At 41.5% G+C, this 18,686-nt stretch overlaps 1 protein-coding gene across 1 annotated transcript in view; it reads right to left on the bottom strand.

Annotated features, from left to right (window-relative positions):
- Window positions 1–18,686, bottom strand: part of MAP1B (microtubule associated protein 1B) — an 84,970-nt gene that overhangs the window by 6,328 nt on the left and 59,956 nt on the right. Inside the window, exons 3-6 of the mRNA XM_056539731.1 lie at window positions 17,003–17,085; window positions 14,183–14,323; window positions 5,616–11,565; window positions 3,063–3,301 (exon numbers count right to left, since the gene is read on the bottom strand). Of these exons, the coding sequence (XP_056395706.1) occupies window positions 3,063–3,301; window positions 5,616–11,565; window positions 14,183–14,323; window positions 17,003–17,085 (6,413 nt within the window). The remainder of the gene's footprint in view (window positions 1–3,062; window positions 3,302–5,615; window positions 11,566–14,182; window positions 14,324–17,002; window positions 17,086–18,686) is intronic.

The raw sequence follows: 18,686 nt of genomic DNA, 5'->3' as shown, positions 1-18,686 counted from the left end.
AAAATGACCTCCAGCAGGCCACAAATGTGCATGTGTCCAAACAGTCAGAAACAGACTTATGGGGGTGACATCCACAGGTGGGGGCCCGACATCCACAGGTGGGGGTTGTGCTTACAGCCCAACACCGTGCAGGATGTTTGGCATTTGCCAGAGAACACCAAGATTGGCAAATTTGCCACTGGCACCCTGTGCTCTTCACAGATGAAAGCAGGTACACACGGAGCACATGTGACAGACATGACAGAGTCTGGAGACACCGTGGAGAATGCTCTGCTGCCTGCAACATCCTCCAGCATGACTGGTTTGGCAATGGGTCAGTAATGGTGTGGGGTGGAATTTCTTTGGGGGGCCACACAGCCCTCCACGTGCTTGCCAGAGGTAGCCTGACTGCCATTAGGTACTGAGATGAGATCCTCAGACCCCTTGTGAGACCATATGCTGGTGCGGTTGGCCCTGGGTTCCTCCTAATGCAAGACAATGCTAGACCTCATGTGGCTGTAGTGTGTCAGCAGTTCCTGCAAGAGGAAGGCATTGATGCTATGGACTGGCCCGCCCTTTCCCCAGACCTGAATCCGATTGAGCCCATCTGGAACATCATGTCTCGCTCCATCCACCAGACTGTCCAGGAGTTGGCGGATGCTTTAGTCCAGGTTTGGCAGGACATCCCTCAGGAGACCATCCGCCACCTCATCAGGAGCATGCCCAGGTGTTGTAGGGAGGTCATACGGGCACAAGGAGGCCACACACACTACTGAGCCTCATTTTGACTTGTTTTAAGGACACTACATCAAAGTTGGATCAGCCTGTAGTGTGGTTTTCCACTTTGATTTTGAGTGTGACTCCATATCCAGACCTCCATGGGTTGATAAATTTGATTTCCATTGATCATTTTTGTGTGATTTGTCAGCACATTCAACTATGTAAAGACGGAAGTATTTCTTACGATTAGTTCATTCATTCAGATCTCGGATGTGTTATCTTAGTGTCCCCATTATTTTTTTGTGCACTGTACGATAAAAATTCTGCTATTTTGATCAGACCAACTAAAGTGCTGTTTTTTTTTAGTACTATACACTATTATTGGTGAACTGGAGGCCTATTTTGGTGTTTGCTATGGGTCCCCTCTCTTTAATTTAAAGGGATACTCCGCCCCTGGCATCTTATCCCCTATACAAAGGATAGGGGATAAGATGTTAGATCGCCGCGGTCCCGCTGCTGGGGACCCCGGGGATCGCCGCTGCGGCACCCCACCATCATTACAGCACAGAGCAAGTTCGCTCTGTGCGTAATGACGGGCGATACAGGGGCCGGAGCAGCGTGACGTCATGGCTCTGCCCCTCATGACATCACGGTCCGTCCCCTTAATGCAAGTCTATGGCAGGGGGCGTGACGACCACCACGCCCCCTCCCATAGACTTGTATTGACTGGGGCGGGCCATGACGTCACGAGGGGCGGAGCCGTGACGTAACGATGCTCCGGCCCCTGTATTGCCCGTCATTACGTGCAGAGCGATCTCGCTCTGCGCAGTAATGATAGCGGGGTGCTGCAGCAGCGATCCCCGGGGTCCCCAGCAGCGGGACCCTGGCGATCTGACATCTTATCCCCTATCCTTTGGATAGGTGGTAAGATGTCTAAGGGCGGAGTACCCCTTTAAGCCTTAGAGAAAAAGTAATAAAAACTTACCATGCATGTGAATTGCCACGTTATACATTGTATTTGTACCAGTATTTGAATGTGTGTGTTTTCTACAGCAATCATGTAAATAGCTCTCCATTCCCCTAGGATATCATGCCCCAATCTGTATCCACACATTGTAGTAACAACACTTTTTTGCAGCGAATTCCAAAGTTATTGCAGAAACACTGCAGTTTTGTTGCTTTTTTTATGCAACATTATTACAGCATTACTGCAGCATGTGAAAACAGCCCTAGTATCTCTGAAGCTGAAGAATCTCCCAAATTGCTTATCATTGGCTCTCATTGTAAACTTCCGCTGGGAAGTAGTAGTTTTCATTGATAAGAAGAGTTTCCACTTCTATCATATATGGCATTTATAATGCACAACAATGGGATGATTTGATAGATGTGGTAGACTGCTGACAATCCTGTGTACCCAATATTGACCTGTGTTTGCTGTTTAAAACCTGTTTCACTTGAAGGCATAAGGGAAATATTGCAGTAAATATTGATTAAATGGGTACTCCACTGCCCCAGCGTTCGGAACATTTTGTCCGAAAACTGGGTACGGGCTGCAGGAGTCGTGATGTCAGGGCTATGCCCATCGTGACATCACACCACGCCCCCTCAATGCAAGTCTATGGGAGGGGGCATGCCACGCCATGGGGTGATGTCTTGAGGGGCGTGGTCGTAACGGCTGGGGGGAGCTAAAACCTTGCGCTCCCGTATCCCTGCCATATGCCACCCGTATGTAATTAATTTTTGCCCTGTATGCAGTTTTCCCACTGCACCTAAAACCGTAGTCGACCCCGGTTTGAGGTCCAGTGGAAAAACGCATACGGGGCAAAAATGAGCCGACCGGAGTCAGCGTTTCACTCCAGTTGGCTCATTAAAATGAATTACATACGGGGGCAGCATACGGCAGGGATACGGGAGCGCAAGGTTTTAGCTCCCCCCAGCCGTATGCGGTCCCATATTGGTAAAAACGTGATGTGAACCCAGCCTGACACAGTTTGATAAATCTGGGGCTTAAGTTCTTCTATCCCTAAATGGTTGTTATTACAGACCACTCACTAAACAACACTTATCGTCAAGAATATAAAAATAAAAAAGCGACATAAAGCGACTTTCTTTATAAAGAGGCAAAACAATCATACATTTACACAAGATTTAGGAAACAGCAAGAAAATAACCAAATTGTCAGATCTTATGACCTTGCAAGCTCTGAGGTAGTTACTGTCATCAATTACGTTGTATTGGGATTGAATGTAAAGCCAGTTAACAATGTATTGTGAAACATAGTCGGATATCCTTAAAAAAAAAAAATTATATATATATATATATATATATATATATATATATATATATATATATGTATAGAGTACCTGCATATTGCTTCCCCACTGAGATTTCCCTTCCAGGAGAGCATCCAGGACGGCCCGGCTCGGTTCTCCCGCTGCAGCATCATTTCCGCTCACTACATAATATGAGGATCGCACGCGTTTAAAAAAATCCACATCAACAGTTTTGCTACTGCTGTGGTTGGGAATATAGACCAGGTCCATGTATACCGGAGGTCCCGGGGGCACTGCTGCTGATTTTGTTGTCTTCGTGGCTCCACCTCCTGAAAACATAATACAGGTAAAACAAAGTATATGAAATCATTTAAGAATATATCAAAACTTTTTCATCTGAATGTATGTTAAGGGTTAAAAAAAAAAACAGCATGTGATTCAAACAGCTTTTCCAAAAGGTTCTATAATCCCCAAAAAAGGGGAAATTATTGCATAAAAAAGAAATTTTGATACTCTACAGCTGCGTTTATGTGTAGTATTTTTTATTTTTAGTCAAAACCAGGACTGAAACACTGAAAATCTATGAATGGGAAGTTTTGCACCTCTCTCTGTGGTTTTTGGACCCTCCTAGTTTTGCCTAAAAATACTAACCAAAATACTATGGGGGAGATTAAAATGTGTCCAGAGGAAAAGTTGCTGAGTTGCCCATAGCACCCAATCAGATCGTTTCTTTCATTTTTCAGAGGCCTTTTAAAAAATTGTTACTCCAAAGAAACAATGGTGGGAATCTAACCACACCGACCAACACACATAGGTGTAGTGTTACAACAAAAATCTCGACCCCAAAATTAGACACTACTTCCAGAGTAATATTCAAAAATGGTATTAAATACAAATGATTAATTAAAAAATAGAAAATATATGAAAAGAATAGGGCACATACATACGATCACAGTCGGAAATACATGACAGGTAGATAATAGTAAAAATACATAGACTTCTTTACAGGGATTTAGCCAATAGGTAATCAATCACATAACAGCTAGCAATATCAACAATACATAGTGTAAACTGTTCATATAAGGTGCATAGTGCATATAGATAGCTAGCATAAGAGACAATGTAAACAAATCAACCCGGAGTCTATGGAGAGTAAGCAAGTCTTACCAGTCAATGTATCAACCCCAACATATGTTTCGCTCAAACCTCTGAGCTTCCTCACGATCCCCCCTGAGGAAGCTCTGAGGTTTGAGCGAAACATATGTTGGGGTTGATACATTGACTGGTAAGACTTGCTTACTCTTCATAGACTCCGGGTTGATTTGTTTACATTGTCTCTTATGCTAGCTATCTATATGCACTATGCACCTTATAGGTTTACACTATGTATTGTTGATATTGCTAGCTGTTATGTGATAGACTTCTTTACAGGGATTTAGCCAATACGTAATCAATGTATTTTTTACTACCTGTCATGTATTTCCAACTGTGATCGTATGTATGTTCCCTATTCTTTTAATATATTTTCTATTTTTAATTAATTATATGTATCTAATAAAATTTTGAATATTACTCTGGAAGTAGTGTCTAATTTTGGGATAGAGCCTGTAAAAAAATGAAGCAATCTGATTGGTTGCTATCGGCAACTCAGCAAGGTTTTGATAAATCTCATGTTTGTGCCCTGCAATAGTCTACACTGAGTATGCAGTTTTGAAGAAAAAGAAAACTAAAGACTTTTGATGAACTGTGCTACACTGTGGCTTTTCTGTGTGGAATTACACAGAATTAAATATTTTATTTCATTTTCAAATTAAAATGTTCTTGTTTTGGTGGGTGATTTACTGAATGACTGACAGCCTTCCCTGTATAAGTATGAATACAGACATAGCTGCAAGTTACTAATTTGGACGGCCCACTGGACTCCTAGCAGAATAAGCAGAGTTTTAAATGAATAAAATAAAACTTATATTAAATCTTTCTACACATCACTATATGTATCAATCTGCTTAGCACCTCTTTCTCTATAAGGCTAGGTTCACACTGTGTATTCTGTTCATGTTTCATTGTTGCTGTTTCAGTAAGCCTAGACATGTGAGAGCCTGTGGTCACAAGAGCGCTCTGCTATTGTAGCAGAAGAGCCGAGCATTCAGGTGACTGCAAACTCATTACTAGGATATGATAGTGAATAATAATAAATATACATATGATGGGAGGGCATTGCGCTGCATACAGGAGGAGTCAGGCAAGCTGGGCAAGCCAATTGCCTGCCTCCATTGCGCAGAAAACCTGATCTGCATTCCAGCAACAGGGGTGTGGTGGGAGTAGGGGGTAGCCAGGGGTTGGGTGCGCGGGATATCTTCATAACTACTGGACCAATTTCTGTTAAGTTATACCTAATTTAACTCCTGTTCACCCACATTATACCCCAGTGTATTGGGTGTAGTGCAGGTAAACAGATTCTCAGTTTCTCTTCAAACATAAAAACAATTGCGTTAGTTACCCAGCCTAGCATGATGTCAGCAAATCAGACTGATTGTTATATGCAACAAAACCTGTTTTATTGGTAGACATTTTTGATAGATTAAGCCCATTGTGTTACAAAAATGCCCATTATACTTAACTAAAATAAAATGATTGACTGACCTGTAGACCCAGTTTTAGTTGATTTTGTTGCACTTGTGTTAGTTGCGTTCTTGGTTTCTTTATCTTTTTCTTCCCCTTTTGCTGCTTTGGGATCAGTAATTGAACCACTTTTTGGACCCTTTTCTACTGAATCTTTCTTTTTTGGAGCAACACTCTTGGAACTTTTCTCCAATGTTTCTTTGATTGGTCCAGGTTTTGGTGAAGCAGCTGAAATCTTAGATTTGCTATCACCTTTTCTAGCTGGAGAAGAGGATTTGGTTTTTCCTCCCGCTTTCTTGGTTTTAACTTTTTCTTTATTATCTTTTTTCATAGGCTTGCCTAAATTCTGCTCTACAGGTAGAGTTTCTGGATCCATCATTGAGACATCTGGGTGTCTGGGAGATGGACTTGGATCCTGCATGGGAATTGGGGGAGGATCCATATGTTTGTAAGTTACTGTTTTGTCAGTAGGGATAGTCTCGGATTCATCTTCAGAGTCTATGTTCGCATCTGCTGTTATAGAAGGGCATTCTTCAGTCTCTGGTGGGACATCTGAATCTGTCTGAGATGGGGCTGATTCACTAACTGAGGTTGGAGGTGTTTCGTCACATTGACGCCCTTTCTGTTTTCCTCCAGAAGGTGGCTGGCTGCCTCCAAGTTGAGTTAAAGGTTTATCTTGCTCCTGAGTTTGTTCTTCACTTGCAAACCATTCTAAAGGATTCGGGTTAATAAAAGAAGGTGACAACTCTGTTTTTGGATGTTTATACTCACAAGCAGAAACAAGACACAAGTCAACTTCTTGTCGGTTCTCAGCAAAAGGAGACTTGTCAGAGACAGAAAATCTATCATTCATATCACTGGAATAGCTATACGCTTCACATATGTTATTCCTGTCATCTAGATCTGCTGAATAGGCAAAAGGGTTTGTGTTATGTAAAACAGAGGGTTCCTTTACTGCCCTTGCCTGAAAACTAAATGGTTCATTAGAGGAAATTGGTAGGGATGAGGCCATTGAACCATAATCCATTGATAGATCATTATTTGTACTTGGAGGATCGGCTGTACCAGGTGACTGTCTCAATGAAGATGGTGTTGGAGTTAGTGGAGAGGCATCTGTTTCGGGAGAGAGCTTTTCTTGCATAAAAAACTCCTGCTCTAGCATTGGTGGTGAATAAAGTGGCATATCTGTATTCTCAACTACATCTTTCAAAGAATCTTCATCTTTTAAAGGAGATCCGGTTTGTGAAGGGGTGTGCGCGGAGGAGGTGGATGGTGATGCCTCTCCCTGAGATTCAGTTGCTGCTTGTTCTTGTTTTTTTGCTGGAGTGTAATATCCATTGTCAGTTGAAATCTTATTACCAAAATAAGAGTCCTGGTGGTCGGATGGACTATATTCTACTTCAGTTGGTCCATTTTCTGATATATGTAACATGCTAGAGGCTACTGCAGGGTGCTCTGGTGATTGTCTACTAAAGTCCATGGCAAAAGATTGCTCTGGCGATTCCTGACTGAACTCCATTGTTGACTGCTCTGGTGATCTCTGTTCATGGAGGGAGGATGCGGATTTTCCTGTTCTAGGCGAGAAATCGGGTGGAGATATAGACATTGGACGGGGACATTCCTCTCTAGATGGTGATATTTCTGTTTCATGAAATGTGGTGGGTGTCTGAACTACAGAGACTGACAGGGAGTCATCTACTTCTGTGGAGTGGGGAGACCCCACCTCGGCATGAAGTGAAGGAGAAACGTCATCTGTAGTTGGTTCTGGGAATGAACTGGTAGCAACAGAAGCTGTTGAAACTGATGCAACACCTTCTATATGAGAATAGGTGTCTTCTGCAACATTTTCATCTACTGGAGTGGCAGATTTATCAGATGCAGTGCCTTCAGAAATAGACATTTTGGTGTCCTCTTTAAACAAGATGAATGGGTTGGTGCTTATCTGTGTAGGAGAAAATTCTCCTACAGTTTTGCCTCCATCTGGTACATTTGATGCCATACTCTTAATTTCAAAATTACAAGTTTCCTCACTAAATATTTTACTTGACAAAGTATCACTCTTTTCTTGTACAGCATCAGACACTTCAGACACAGGACTAACCAGAGAAGGAGAATGTCCATCAGCACTTGCTTGTGCTGATGATGGTCTAGCATCAGAGGTTAAGAACATGTCATAGGGTGTCTCTGATCCAATCAAAGGAGGGCTACGTAGTGGAGATAAAACCTTTTCAATTGGAGATTCAGAATCTGGCACTGGCTCATCCATGGGACTTATTCTAGGGCTTTCACTCCTTTCTTTGTCATCATAGAACTCAAAAATCACTGGGACAGATGACTTCGCTGTATTCTCTGTTGGAAGACTTAAACCCTTTTCTTCTGTTGGTGACTGGTAGTACGGTGTGTGACCAGCACTTCCAGCAGCTGATTGAGAAGGAGATACTACTTCCAAAGTTTTATCCTCTGGACTTGGACACTGTTCTGTCACTTCTTGTATTTTGTCATGCAAAGGTGGCTGGATGCCAAGTTCAGATGTTTTAATTTCATTAGGGGTAAGGTCAAAATTAACACTTCGCTCACTTAGTGGAGTTTTTGAAATTGGTGAAGGAGGTGCTGGACTTTTACTTGGGCTTAGCTTCTCTTCGATCTGATAATCATCCTCTATTTCTAGATTTGCAGAAGATTTTATGTCAATGTCTCCATAAACATATGCTTCACGTAGTGCTGACTTAGAGAACTTATCTTCTTCCAGCAATGAAGGTGGTGAGATCGTTGAAGCTGAAGCATTGTATTCCTTGCCATCAGTAGCATCGGTTTTTGAAACATCAGACAAACCATTCAGTGCATCAGGTATTGGAGAAATCCTTGTGTTGTCATATTCTTGGGAACACATAATTGCTTCATATTTAGTTATGTTGACATATTCTTGAGATGGGGATTCACTTTCCTCATTGTTTGTCTCATCGCTCATTACATCTCTTGGTGTTGACATGTCATCCATTGGAGTTGGTTCACTAGATATTTCAATGGTGGAATGAGTAAAGCCTGAAGTGGCAGTGAATTCCTCAGGTTGGTCTTCTCTGTTCTCTTCATCAGATACAGTTGCTTCACTCTCAGAACCACCAGGTAGAGTCTCATCATGAATAGAAGCTCCTGGCTCTACAACAGGTGATTGGGGCTCAGATGTCTTGGATGGTGTAGAAGACAAGACATATTTATCTTCAGTGTCACTTACAACTTCCGCTTTGTCTTTTGCTGCAGTAATATAGTGGCATTCAACTTCCAGCTTCTCTGTTTCCTGATCATCATCTTTTGCGTCATCGGTTCTGTCTTCATCTGCTTCTTCTTCAGTTTGTTCATCTGCTGCCTCAGAATCAGCAATGTCTTCATGACTGTAATTCTTGCCTTTCAAATGATGGAATCCATCTGTATCAGCCTCTTCCTCGGTTTCATCAGTTTCAGCCAACTCAATGGCTGGGTGTTCATCCAGTGAAGTTCTCTCTTCAATATCCTCCACTTGTTCATCAACCTCTTCAGTCTCTGCTTTTTCTTCATAATCACCAGCTTCAGATGATTCTTCAAGTCCAGTGCCTTCATCCTCATACTTGTCATTTTCATCTGCCCTGTGTTTATCAATGATTTCTAATTCCTCTGGAGTCTGTTCACATTCACCTTCAGCTTCTGTAGTAGTTATTCCTTCATCTGGCGAATCTGCAGGTTCGTCACTGCTTGCATTATCTTTCTTAATATAAGAATCGGTCTGTATGATGACTGCTTCATCCTTAGGAGACAGTGCCTGAAGATAAGGCTTTACTTCTTCATTGAACTTGCCTTCTTCATCTTGGAGGTCTTCAAAGTCTTTTGTTAAATCTTCAGGGGAAGACATAAGAGATCTCTGTGTAACTAGATCTACGATATTTTCAGCTGCTTCAGGATAGGCTTGAATAGATGCTGCGGCTGCTGCAGCTACTGCTGCAGTGGCTGCGACAGCTCCGGCAGCTGCCAATGGCTTCTTGTCAGCCACTTTCTTTATTATTTTTGTCTTATCCTTTGTCTTGTTTGCAGCAGCTGCTTCCTTCTTAGCTGGTTCCTCTTTCTTTTGCACTTTTCCTTTAGCAGCAGGCTTTTTAGCATCAGGAGTTGCTGATACCTTCTTTGTTTCTTTAGTAGGTTTCTTGATTTCTTTCTTTGCATCCTTCTCTTCCTTCTTCTCTTTATCCTCTTTCTTTACTTCTTTTTTCACATCTTTCTGAGGTGTTTCCTTTTTTACATCTTTTTTAACCTCCTTTTTCTCCTCCTTCTTTACTTCCTTCTTTATCTCTTTTTTCACTTTATCTTCTTTAACTTCCTTTTTAAGCTTGTCTTCCTTAATTTCTTTTTTAGGTTTCTCTGCCTTAACTTCCTTCTTAGGTTTGTATTCTTTTACCTCTTTTTTAGTTTTTTCTTCCTTAACTTCTTTCTTAGGTTTGTCTTCCTTAACCTCTTTCTTAGGTGTCTCTTCCTTTTTAACTGAGGTTTTTTCTTCTTTCTTCGGTACTTCTTTCTTTACATCATCAGATTTTGCTTTTAATTCCTTTTTAGCAGTTTTTTCCCTTATAACTTTAGGTTTCACATCAGATTTTAGTTTTTCAACATTTTCTGATTTAACTATTGGCTCTTCTTTGTTTGGAACTGGCTTTTCAGTTTTTTCTGCTGACATTTTAGCCTCATTTTTTACAACTTTCTTAACAGATGTTTTTTCCTTGTCTACCTTTTCAGCTTGTTCGGGTTGGCTGTTTTTTACAGCTTCAGAATGCTCTTCTTTTGATTCTTTTTTTACTGGTTTGCTAGGGGTAGATTTTGTAGACTTTAGACTCTCCTTGCTTTCTGCTCTTTGCTTCATTTTTGCCTGCTTTACTGCAGGGCTTGGAACATTGTCACTTAGGTCTTTTTGTGTTATGACAGGATGCTTCAAAAAGTCCAGATGTTTGAGCTTTTCAAGGCCTTCGAGTATTTGGTATTGTGTTGTATTTCCTGGAAACAAGACTCTTACTATTTTTTCAGAAGGATTTGATGGATGCCATACAATAAGAGAGGAAATTGAAGCTAAGTAGTTGACAGGGACATCAATTTCTTGACCATTAGGAAGAACCAAACCAGCTTTTTCTTTGCTGCAGCCTGACCACTGCTGCATAAAATACTGAGTTTCTTTGCTTCCCTTTACTGGATTCAACACATACATCTCAAGTTTGCCTACACCCATTTTTTGAAACAAGATAATGGGTTCAATTGTGTTTCCTACATTTCTTAATAAAGGTTCTGGTTTCATAGATAATTTACTTAAGTACTGAAGAGTAAAATTTGCTTCTTCTATGCTTCTTCGCACTTTGAAGTTAGGTTCTGGGTTTTTCATATTGTCCGGGATGTTAAGGAAAACGACTCCAAGGTCTGGAGAGATAAGGTTTTTCATCCAATCACTATTGGTTGTTGACCCTTGAGACTGTTCCTCCTCGAGCTCAGATATTTTCCTTTGAAGCATACTATTGATACCAGGCAGATTGTCATCTCCAATGTGGGTGAGCAATATTGAATCCACCCTATCTAAATGTCTAATGAGTTTCCAGAAGCAAGATTTCCTCTCAGATCCTCCATTGATGAGCATGTTAAAGCCATTCACTGCGAACAATGCAGAGTCTCCCCTTCCACCTGGGAAAATGTAGCAACATGGCTTTGATAGTTTCAGAAATCCACCAGATGTAGGTGGTTCTAAAATGTCAAAAGGTGATGGTATTTCGACAGATTCTGATAAGTATTCTGTAAATTCAGAAAGTCCTTCCATTTCGGGCAATACTGAAGATGAATTGAGTTTGATATTGATGAAGTCTTGAAGGTTGTGTCTCTCTAGATTAGAATTCTTCCAGTGTCCTTCTTCTGGACAAAAGAGTGTAAGGCTTGCTTTATTTGCAGGGTGGGTATTGCTCAAAAGTTCACCAATCTAGGTATAGAGAAAGGAAACAATTATATAGGTAAAAGAAAATGGTACTGTAAATGTGGAACAGATGATAATAAATAAATGCAGATAAAATTAGAGAAATTGCCTACAGCAACAAGATTTCCTCTAGCATTGGAAAATGACACAGATAGACTACAAGCTAAAAGCTAATAAATGTTAGTGAATGTTTTATTTTTATATATTTATTAAAACTATGCTTATACCATAGTAAATGGAAAATGGCATATTATCTCCTGTAAATGACTAAAGTAGTGACCCAAATGTCAAAGACTGGAGAAAATAAAGATGCATCCTCTAAATATGTATCACCTCTGAACCAATCCCTGTGATAAATTTCTCATCTGAGAAAAAACATAACTTAAAAATGATCATCCCAATGAACAAAAAATTACATTATATTCAAAATAGCATGGTGCACAGAATATGTACGCAGAATGGGTGCAATTTATGTGATGTAAATAATTATGCAGGTCCCAAGGTAGGATGTGGGTTGACCATCACAGGATGTGAGAGATCATCTTAGTTGAAGAATGGGCCAGCTCTGAAAATCTTGACCCAGACCCATTGTGCCTGCCCAATAAGGGTGACCCCAACCTACATACTATTCTTCCTCCAGTGATGTCCCTATTTGTCAACCTGATGGGAGAGGGAATATGAGACATGTAGTGAACACACTTAAAGGAGAACGCCTGTTTATAAAAACTTATCCTAAGGATAGGGGATACGTGTCAGAATAGCGGGGGGGGGGGGGGGTACTGGGATGTTGGCCATACCAATTGAAGCACAAGCTTCAGCCAACACGCTCCCTCCATGCAGCTCTATGGCAGAGCTGGAGATTGCCAAGTGGGGTGCTACAGTTCTCTCATAGAGCTGCATAGAGGGGGCGTGTTGGCCAGAGCTTCATGTGGTAGTTTACATGCCCTATTCAGGAGGAGAGCCAGGGAGCCATTTGGGAGATTGCAGGGGGTACAAGTGTTTATAAATGGGAGTTCTCCTTTAACATGGTCTGCTCAGTCCCTAGGTCATGTTAAAAGTTTTAAGAAAACTCAATAACCCGTTTAACTGAAACTGACAGCATCAACGGCACTAACCTGAATATACAGGTTAAATATACAGGTTAATAGTGCAGACAATGGTGTTTAAAACACACTCCATTCAGCCATTCCTGATCAATCTGTATTTCTCCAAATATGCTAATTTAATTTCCTGAGCAAATTCCCAATAGAAGTAGAAATAAATAGTCAGCACCACTAACGCATAGAACAAACCGCTTAGTGTGTTTAGCAGTATACAACCTTGCTTGTAAATTGCTCACTGGTGCATCCGTGGTGCTCAGTCAAAACGGTACAACTTAAATGCAATGTAGGTAGGAATTAGACAGCACTCACGATTAATGCAATCCATTTATTTCATGTCTCAGGTCTTCAGATACAGACAATGCCCAACGGACTGTTTCACGCTATGACGCTCTTCCTCATGAGGAAACGGCCTGTTGGCCATTGTCTGTATCTGAAGACCTGAGACATGAAATAAATGGATTAATTTTCTGAGCAATGGAGGTAATCTTCAGTCTTCTGGGTAATACTTTTCCCTCCTACCTCATGAATATACATCCCAGCTTTACTCTCAATGAATTTATAAAGGAGGAGGTGATACTGAGCTGGAGCTACGGGAGAAGCATTGCTCAAAAAAGCAGAGACCGCCTCCGTTGCTCAGAAAATGAAATTTGCTTATACAGAAAAATTCAGATTGCTCTGGAACAGATGAACTGATTTTTTCCAGGTGAACAGCGTTTTAAACAACATCACCTGCACTATTATCCTATATAGTTAGGTCCTGGTAGGTAGAAACAGCTGATCGGCACTGCTCTATCCCTGTCTGTCAGGGTGGAAAGCACTTCGCAGGGGGAACTGTGTGTGGAGGTGCTCAACTACTTAGAAAAGCAGACTGTCCATAATCATAAAGGCAAAGAATGAACGTAGTGGCACTCACCAGATTCATGCTTCATAGGTTACTTTTATTCCATAAGAAAGTGCAGTGACATGGGCGGCATCAGATCCAGCCGGACCGGGACACCAGTGCGTTCGCTTGCTGGGTTACAATTGTTTCACGCTTGCGCGTCTGTTGGTCTGTTGAAGCGCGCAAGCGTGAAACAATTGTAACCCAGCAAGCGAACGCACTGGTGTCCCGGTCCGGCTGGATCTGATGCCGCCCATGTCACTGCACTTTCTTATGGAATAAAAGTAACCCATGAAGCAACGAATCTGGAGAGTGCCAATACGTTCATTCTTTGCCTTTATGCCTATATAGTTAGGTTAATGCAGGTGATGCTGCTGTCAGTTTCCCTTTAAGTGATAATGTTAGTATCAAATTGTACTTTAAACCTTTTTATACCTTTATTAAAACCTGTGATTATATATGGTTCCTTCTCTTGATGGATGGTGGGATGGAAAAATTACTCTTGGCAATCGTATTATTACTGATATAGGAAGGTAAAGAATATTATATGTAATTTCTCATTTAATAAAGATGCGTAGACTGTGCACAGCAAAGAACATACAGATTCAGGAGATTGCGTCTTACATCTGATGACTCCTACCTCCTGATCTGTGAAAATCTCTATGAAGTTTTGGAATGAGAAGGATCCAGACTGAAGAATAAGTTCCCCTGTATTTTCGAAGCATTGTCCAGTCAGTACTAATAGTTTGTGTCTCGCAGCGTCTGTGATCAACAAGCGTACCTGAAGATTAAAGACAAACACCCAGAGATTAATCCATGAAAGACATTCACATAGTCAGACTAGTCAGAGTGACAAAGTTATTCCTTGGCGTCACTATGTCCTGATACCGGCCCTAGGTATTCTGACAGTGTGACGTGACCGAGGGTCATTACGCGGCGGTCGGCCGATGCGCATAGCTTTGCTGGCTCTTATCTGGGGGAAGGTGTTGCCCTGAATCCCTGGTAACTGCAAAGGTACCAGCCGGGGGTGGGGGGTTGTCTAATCTGGGGGTACTACCTGTCTAATCTGGGGGTACTACCTACCTACTGGGGGGGGGGTCAAATCTAGGGGTAATACCTGCCTATTGGGGGGGGGGGGTAATCTGGGGCTCCTACCTGCCTACTGGTGGTCTAATCTGGGGGTACTACCTGTTTACTGGGGGTCTAATCTGGGGGTACTACCTGCCTACTGGGGGGTCAAATCTGGGGGTACTACCTGCCTACTGGGGGGGATCAATTCTTGGGGTACTACCTGCCTACTGGGGGGGTCTAATCTGGGGGTATTACCTAATGCAGGGTTTGTGTCCAAAACCCTAATTTAGGAGTTGCTTAACCCCTTAAGGACGCAGCCCATTTGGGCCTTAAGGACGCCGAAAATTTTATTTTTACGTTTTCATTTTTTCCTCCTCGCCTTCAAAAAATCATAACTCTTTTATATTTTCATCCACAGACTAGTATGAGGGCTTGTTTTTTGCGCCACCAGTTGTCAGTTGTAATGCCATCACTCACTTTACCATAAAATGTATGGCGCAACCAAAAAAATACTATTTGTGTGGGGAAATTAAAAAGAAAACCGAAATTTTGCTAATTTTGGAAGGTTTTGTTTTCACGCCGTACAATTTATGGTAAAAGTGACATGTGTTTTTTATTCTCTGGGTCAATACGATTAAAATGATACCTGTGATAACATACTTTTCTATTACTGTTGCGCTTTAAAAAAATCACAAACTTTTTAACCAAACTTTTTCATTTTTCCGTATAAGCGGCGGTATGAAGGCTCAGTTTTTGCACCGTGATCTGTACTTTTTATTGATGCCATATTTCATCCGTGCTGGATGATCAGATCGCCGCGGCAGCACTGCGGGCGATTCGATCATCCAATTAAGTGACCGCGATGCTGCAGATGCTGTGATCGGTATTGATCACGGCATCTGAGGGGTTAATGGCGGACATCCGCGGGATCGCGGATGTCCACCATTACCGACGGGTCCCTGGCTGCGATCAACAGCCGGGACCTGCCGCGCATGATCCGGGCATCGTTCAGATGCCCGCTGTTATGCGTATGACGTAAATGTACGTCCTGGTGCGTTAAGTACCGCATCACCAAGACGTACATTTACGGCACTCGTCGTTAAGGAGTTAAAGTGTGTTAAGCAAGTTTAGTTTCCTTGTTTATCTTGCTCATTCTAATTCAGGTTATTTACTGTAACTGTAGAAGCAGAGAAAGGACCCAGAGTAAGGCTTTCCTCATACAATTTCAGCCTGGTATGTAATCATATCACAAGTTGGGTATCCCCTTGTACGCATCATTGGTACAGTTTACATGTAACTTTGGTGAAGCTGGACGATCAGAAGAAAAATGCAGATCTATTGACATACATGCAAAGCTGCATTAAAACCGGATGTAATTCTGATGCAAACTGTGCCAAAGCATCATGTAGGATGCGTGCAAACTGCTGGTGGATAGGTGGAATATGTGCTTATTTAGGTGATGCACCACCAACCACCAGTGTGTTTTCTTTCCTAGAATTGATGTTTTATCAATAAAAAAAAAAAAACAAGTTTGGATCATTGAACTCTGTTGTTGTGTTCTTCTTTTAAAACAAAAGATGTTAATTAGTTATGGCAACTGTATGAGTTGTTTTTTCTAAACTTAAACCTCAGTATTCTAATTTAATTGCTGTGCTGGCACTTTAAGGGGAAAAAAAAGTTGGCGTGCATTACGGTTTGGGCACTCGGGCTCAAAAAGGTTCGCCATCACTGGCCAGGAGCATAGCAGATCCTGATCCCTGCCTCTCTGATTGGCCGACTCCTAGAGGAATTACAAATGTGCTTTTCTATTATATACACGAGATCTGGCCTGCTGACTCTCTCAAGGCTTCGCTTTCTATATTGGACGGTGTTCACATGGGTGGAGAGCTGACTTGCATCTTTTTCTATTTCTTTTTGTACATGTGGAAATAGCTTCACACAAGTTAATACACGTTATTTCATATTTTTATGTTTCTTCTAGCAACTATGGTATGTGATAATGTCCATGGATCCGCTATGCTCCGGGGTCGTACTGCCTCTCTGCTTATGTCACGCCCTCTCATTGACGGTCAGGCACGGTGTCAATGGATAGGGGGGAGCTGGTGTAACAGAGTCGGTGAGAGATGTTGTAGGCCTGGAACACAGCAGATCCTGATCCCTGCCTCTCTGATTGTTTGGCTGACTCCTAGAGGAATTACAAATGTGTTTTTTTTTTTGGATATACAGCAGCTCACATTAGCAACAAAGATATACCTGGAGTAGGGTTGTGAAGCCCTACTGCACTGTGTGTGCAGCTTCATAAACCTATTTTATTTGACAGATGCACTTTAAAGGGGTATTACTAATTAAAGGGATACTACACATTGGATGTAGTAAAAACCATACTTACTTCTGTGCTGACGGCTTCATCTGAAGGGTTAATTAAGACAACTGTTTCTAAAACATCACTCCGATGGTGAAGGATTTTTTGACCTGTAGAAAATTATTGAAGAAAAAAAAATTACATAAGTTTACCAAAATATCTATTCATTTGTAACTGTTTAAAATGGATTTGTCATACTGGTAAAATTATAGTGCCAAAAACATGGCACACTGAACTGCGCACCATGACAGATAATTGGCCGAATCAGCTGATTATGTTTTTATCTTTTCAGTCAGCCAAAGAAACTCAGAATGGCAGATCTGATTTTCGACAGACAAATCTGCCATCAGCATTTGTGAATAATTTACAGAAGATGGTCGACGAAGGTCATTTCAGTCAACCATTATCTTACGGTATGTGTACGGCCAGGTGATTGGCGGACCTTGTCTTTGTGGCTGGATCTGTCACCATCTAATATATATGGCACCACACAACTTTGGGTCAGACAGGTTACTAGTCAACTCCATGCATGTTTGGGTGACCTGAGCAGCATGTTTATGGAAGAATCGAAGAAAATAGGTGGCAAAAGTCATCTGATACCTAAGGACATCAATAGATTGCAGGATAGTGTATATGATATAAAATGCATAATATAAATCATATGAAAAGTGATGAAGCTACAGCAATGTGTATACACATTGCCTGAGGAAGTGCCCTGTACGGGCAAGAAACGGATTGCGATTGTGTTTTGAATAAACCATATGAAGTTAACCCCTGCATTACGGACTCTTCTTCTACTGCCCTGCGCCGAACTAAGGATCCAATTTTACATCTGCCATTTTTTCCTATGAATCTCCACCGGTGAGCAAGTCTTCAACCGGAGGATCCTGGCTGCATGCAGATTTATCTATTATGCTCTTCATGGTGTTGTGCCCACAGCGCAACACATTCTGGTAAGTACAATTCTTGTACTTGTGCCAAATACTCTCACGGTACCGCACTAGGGGCGCATGTGTTTTTTTTCTCTTCTTTCTTATATACTACCGTTGCTATCCTGCTCCCTTATTCTGAGCTCACCTTGCTCCATGCCCAGCAGACCTTGCATATGTCCATATCCATTTGCTGAGTGATGCCTGGCTGAACACGCAGCATGTGAACAATAAAGTGCACTATATAATTACATTTCCTGTAAGAATCGTATTGACTCTGTGCCTTTTAATGTGATTACCACCATACTTTCATTCCCCCCCGAGACCTGAGTCTATTCAACTCAGACTGCCTTCTTCTTTACAATGGGTCTAAGACAATAATATATTGATTTTCTGTGTAACATGCATTAAGTAAAACTAATAACATAGTGTCTGTGTAAAGCAGATGCGGTGAATGAATTAGGGACAGGTTCAATTACAAAATGACGTACATGGTGGAGAACTTTAGGATCTGGGCAGGATCACTGCAGCTTGTAGAGGAGCAAACACTAAATGTATAGATGCAGGATCTTTATGGGAAATCTCCTGTAATAGCTGATTATATAGATATTTATTTCTATACCTTTTATAACATGACAGTTTTAATCTTTTTACTCCACAGATCTATTACGAGTACAGTAAAGATTTATGGGAAAGCTTTTATTGAAATCCTATCCTTATAAAGAACATAGGCTCCATTAAAACTGTCAGTCTGAGCGTACACCAGAGAGAGTGTATAGTAC

This window comes from Hyla sarda, chromosome 1 (assembly GCF_029499605.1).
Source record: "Hyla sarda isolate aHylSar1 chromosome 1, aHylSar1.hap1, whole genome shotgun sequence".
Lineage (NCBI taxonomy): Eukaryota > Metazoa > Chordata > Amphibia > Anura > Hylidae > Hyla > Hyla sarda.
Note: the sequence above shows the minus strand (reverse complement) of the source record. Positions and strands in the feature narration are given on the sequence as shown.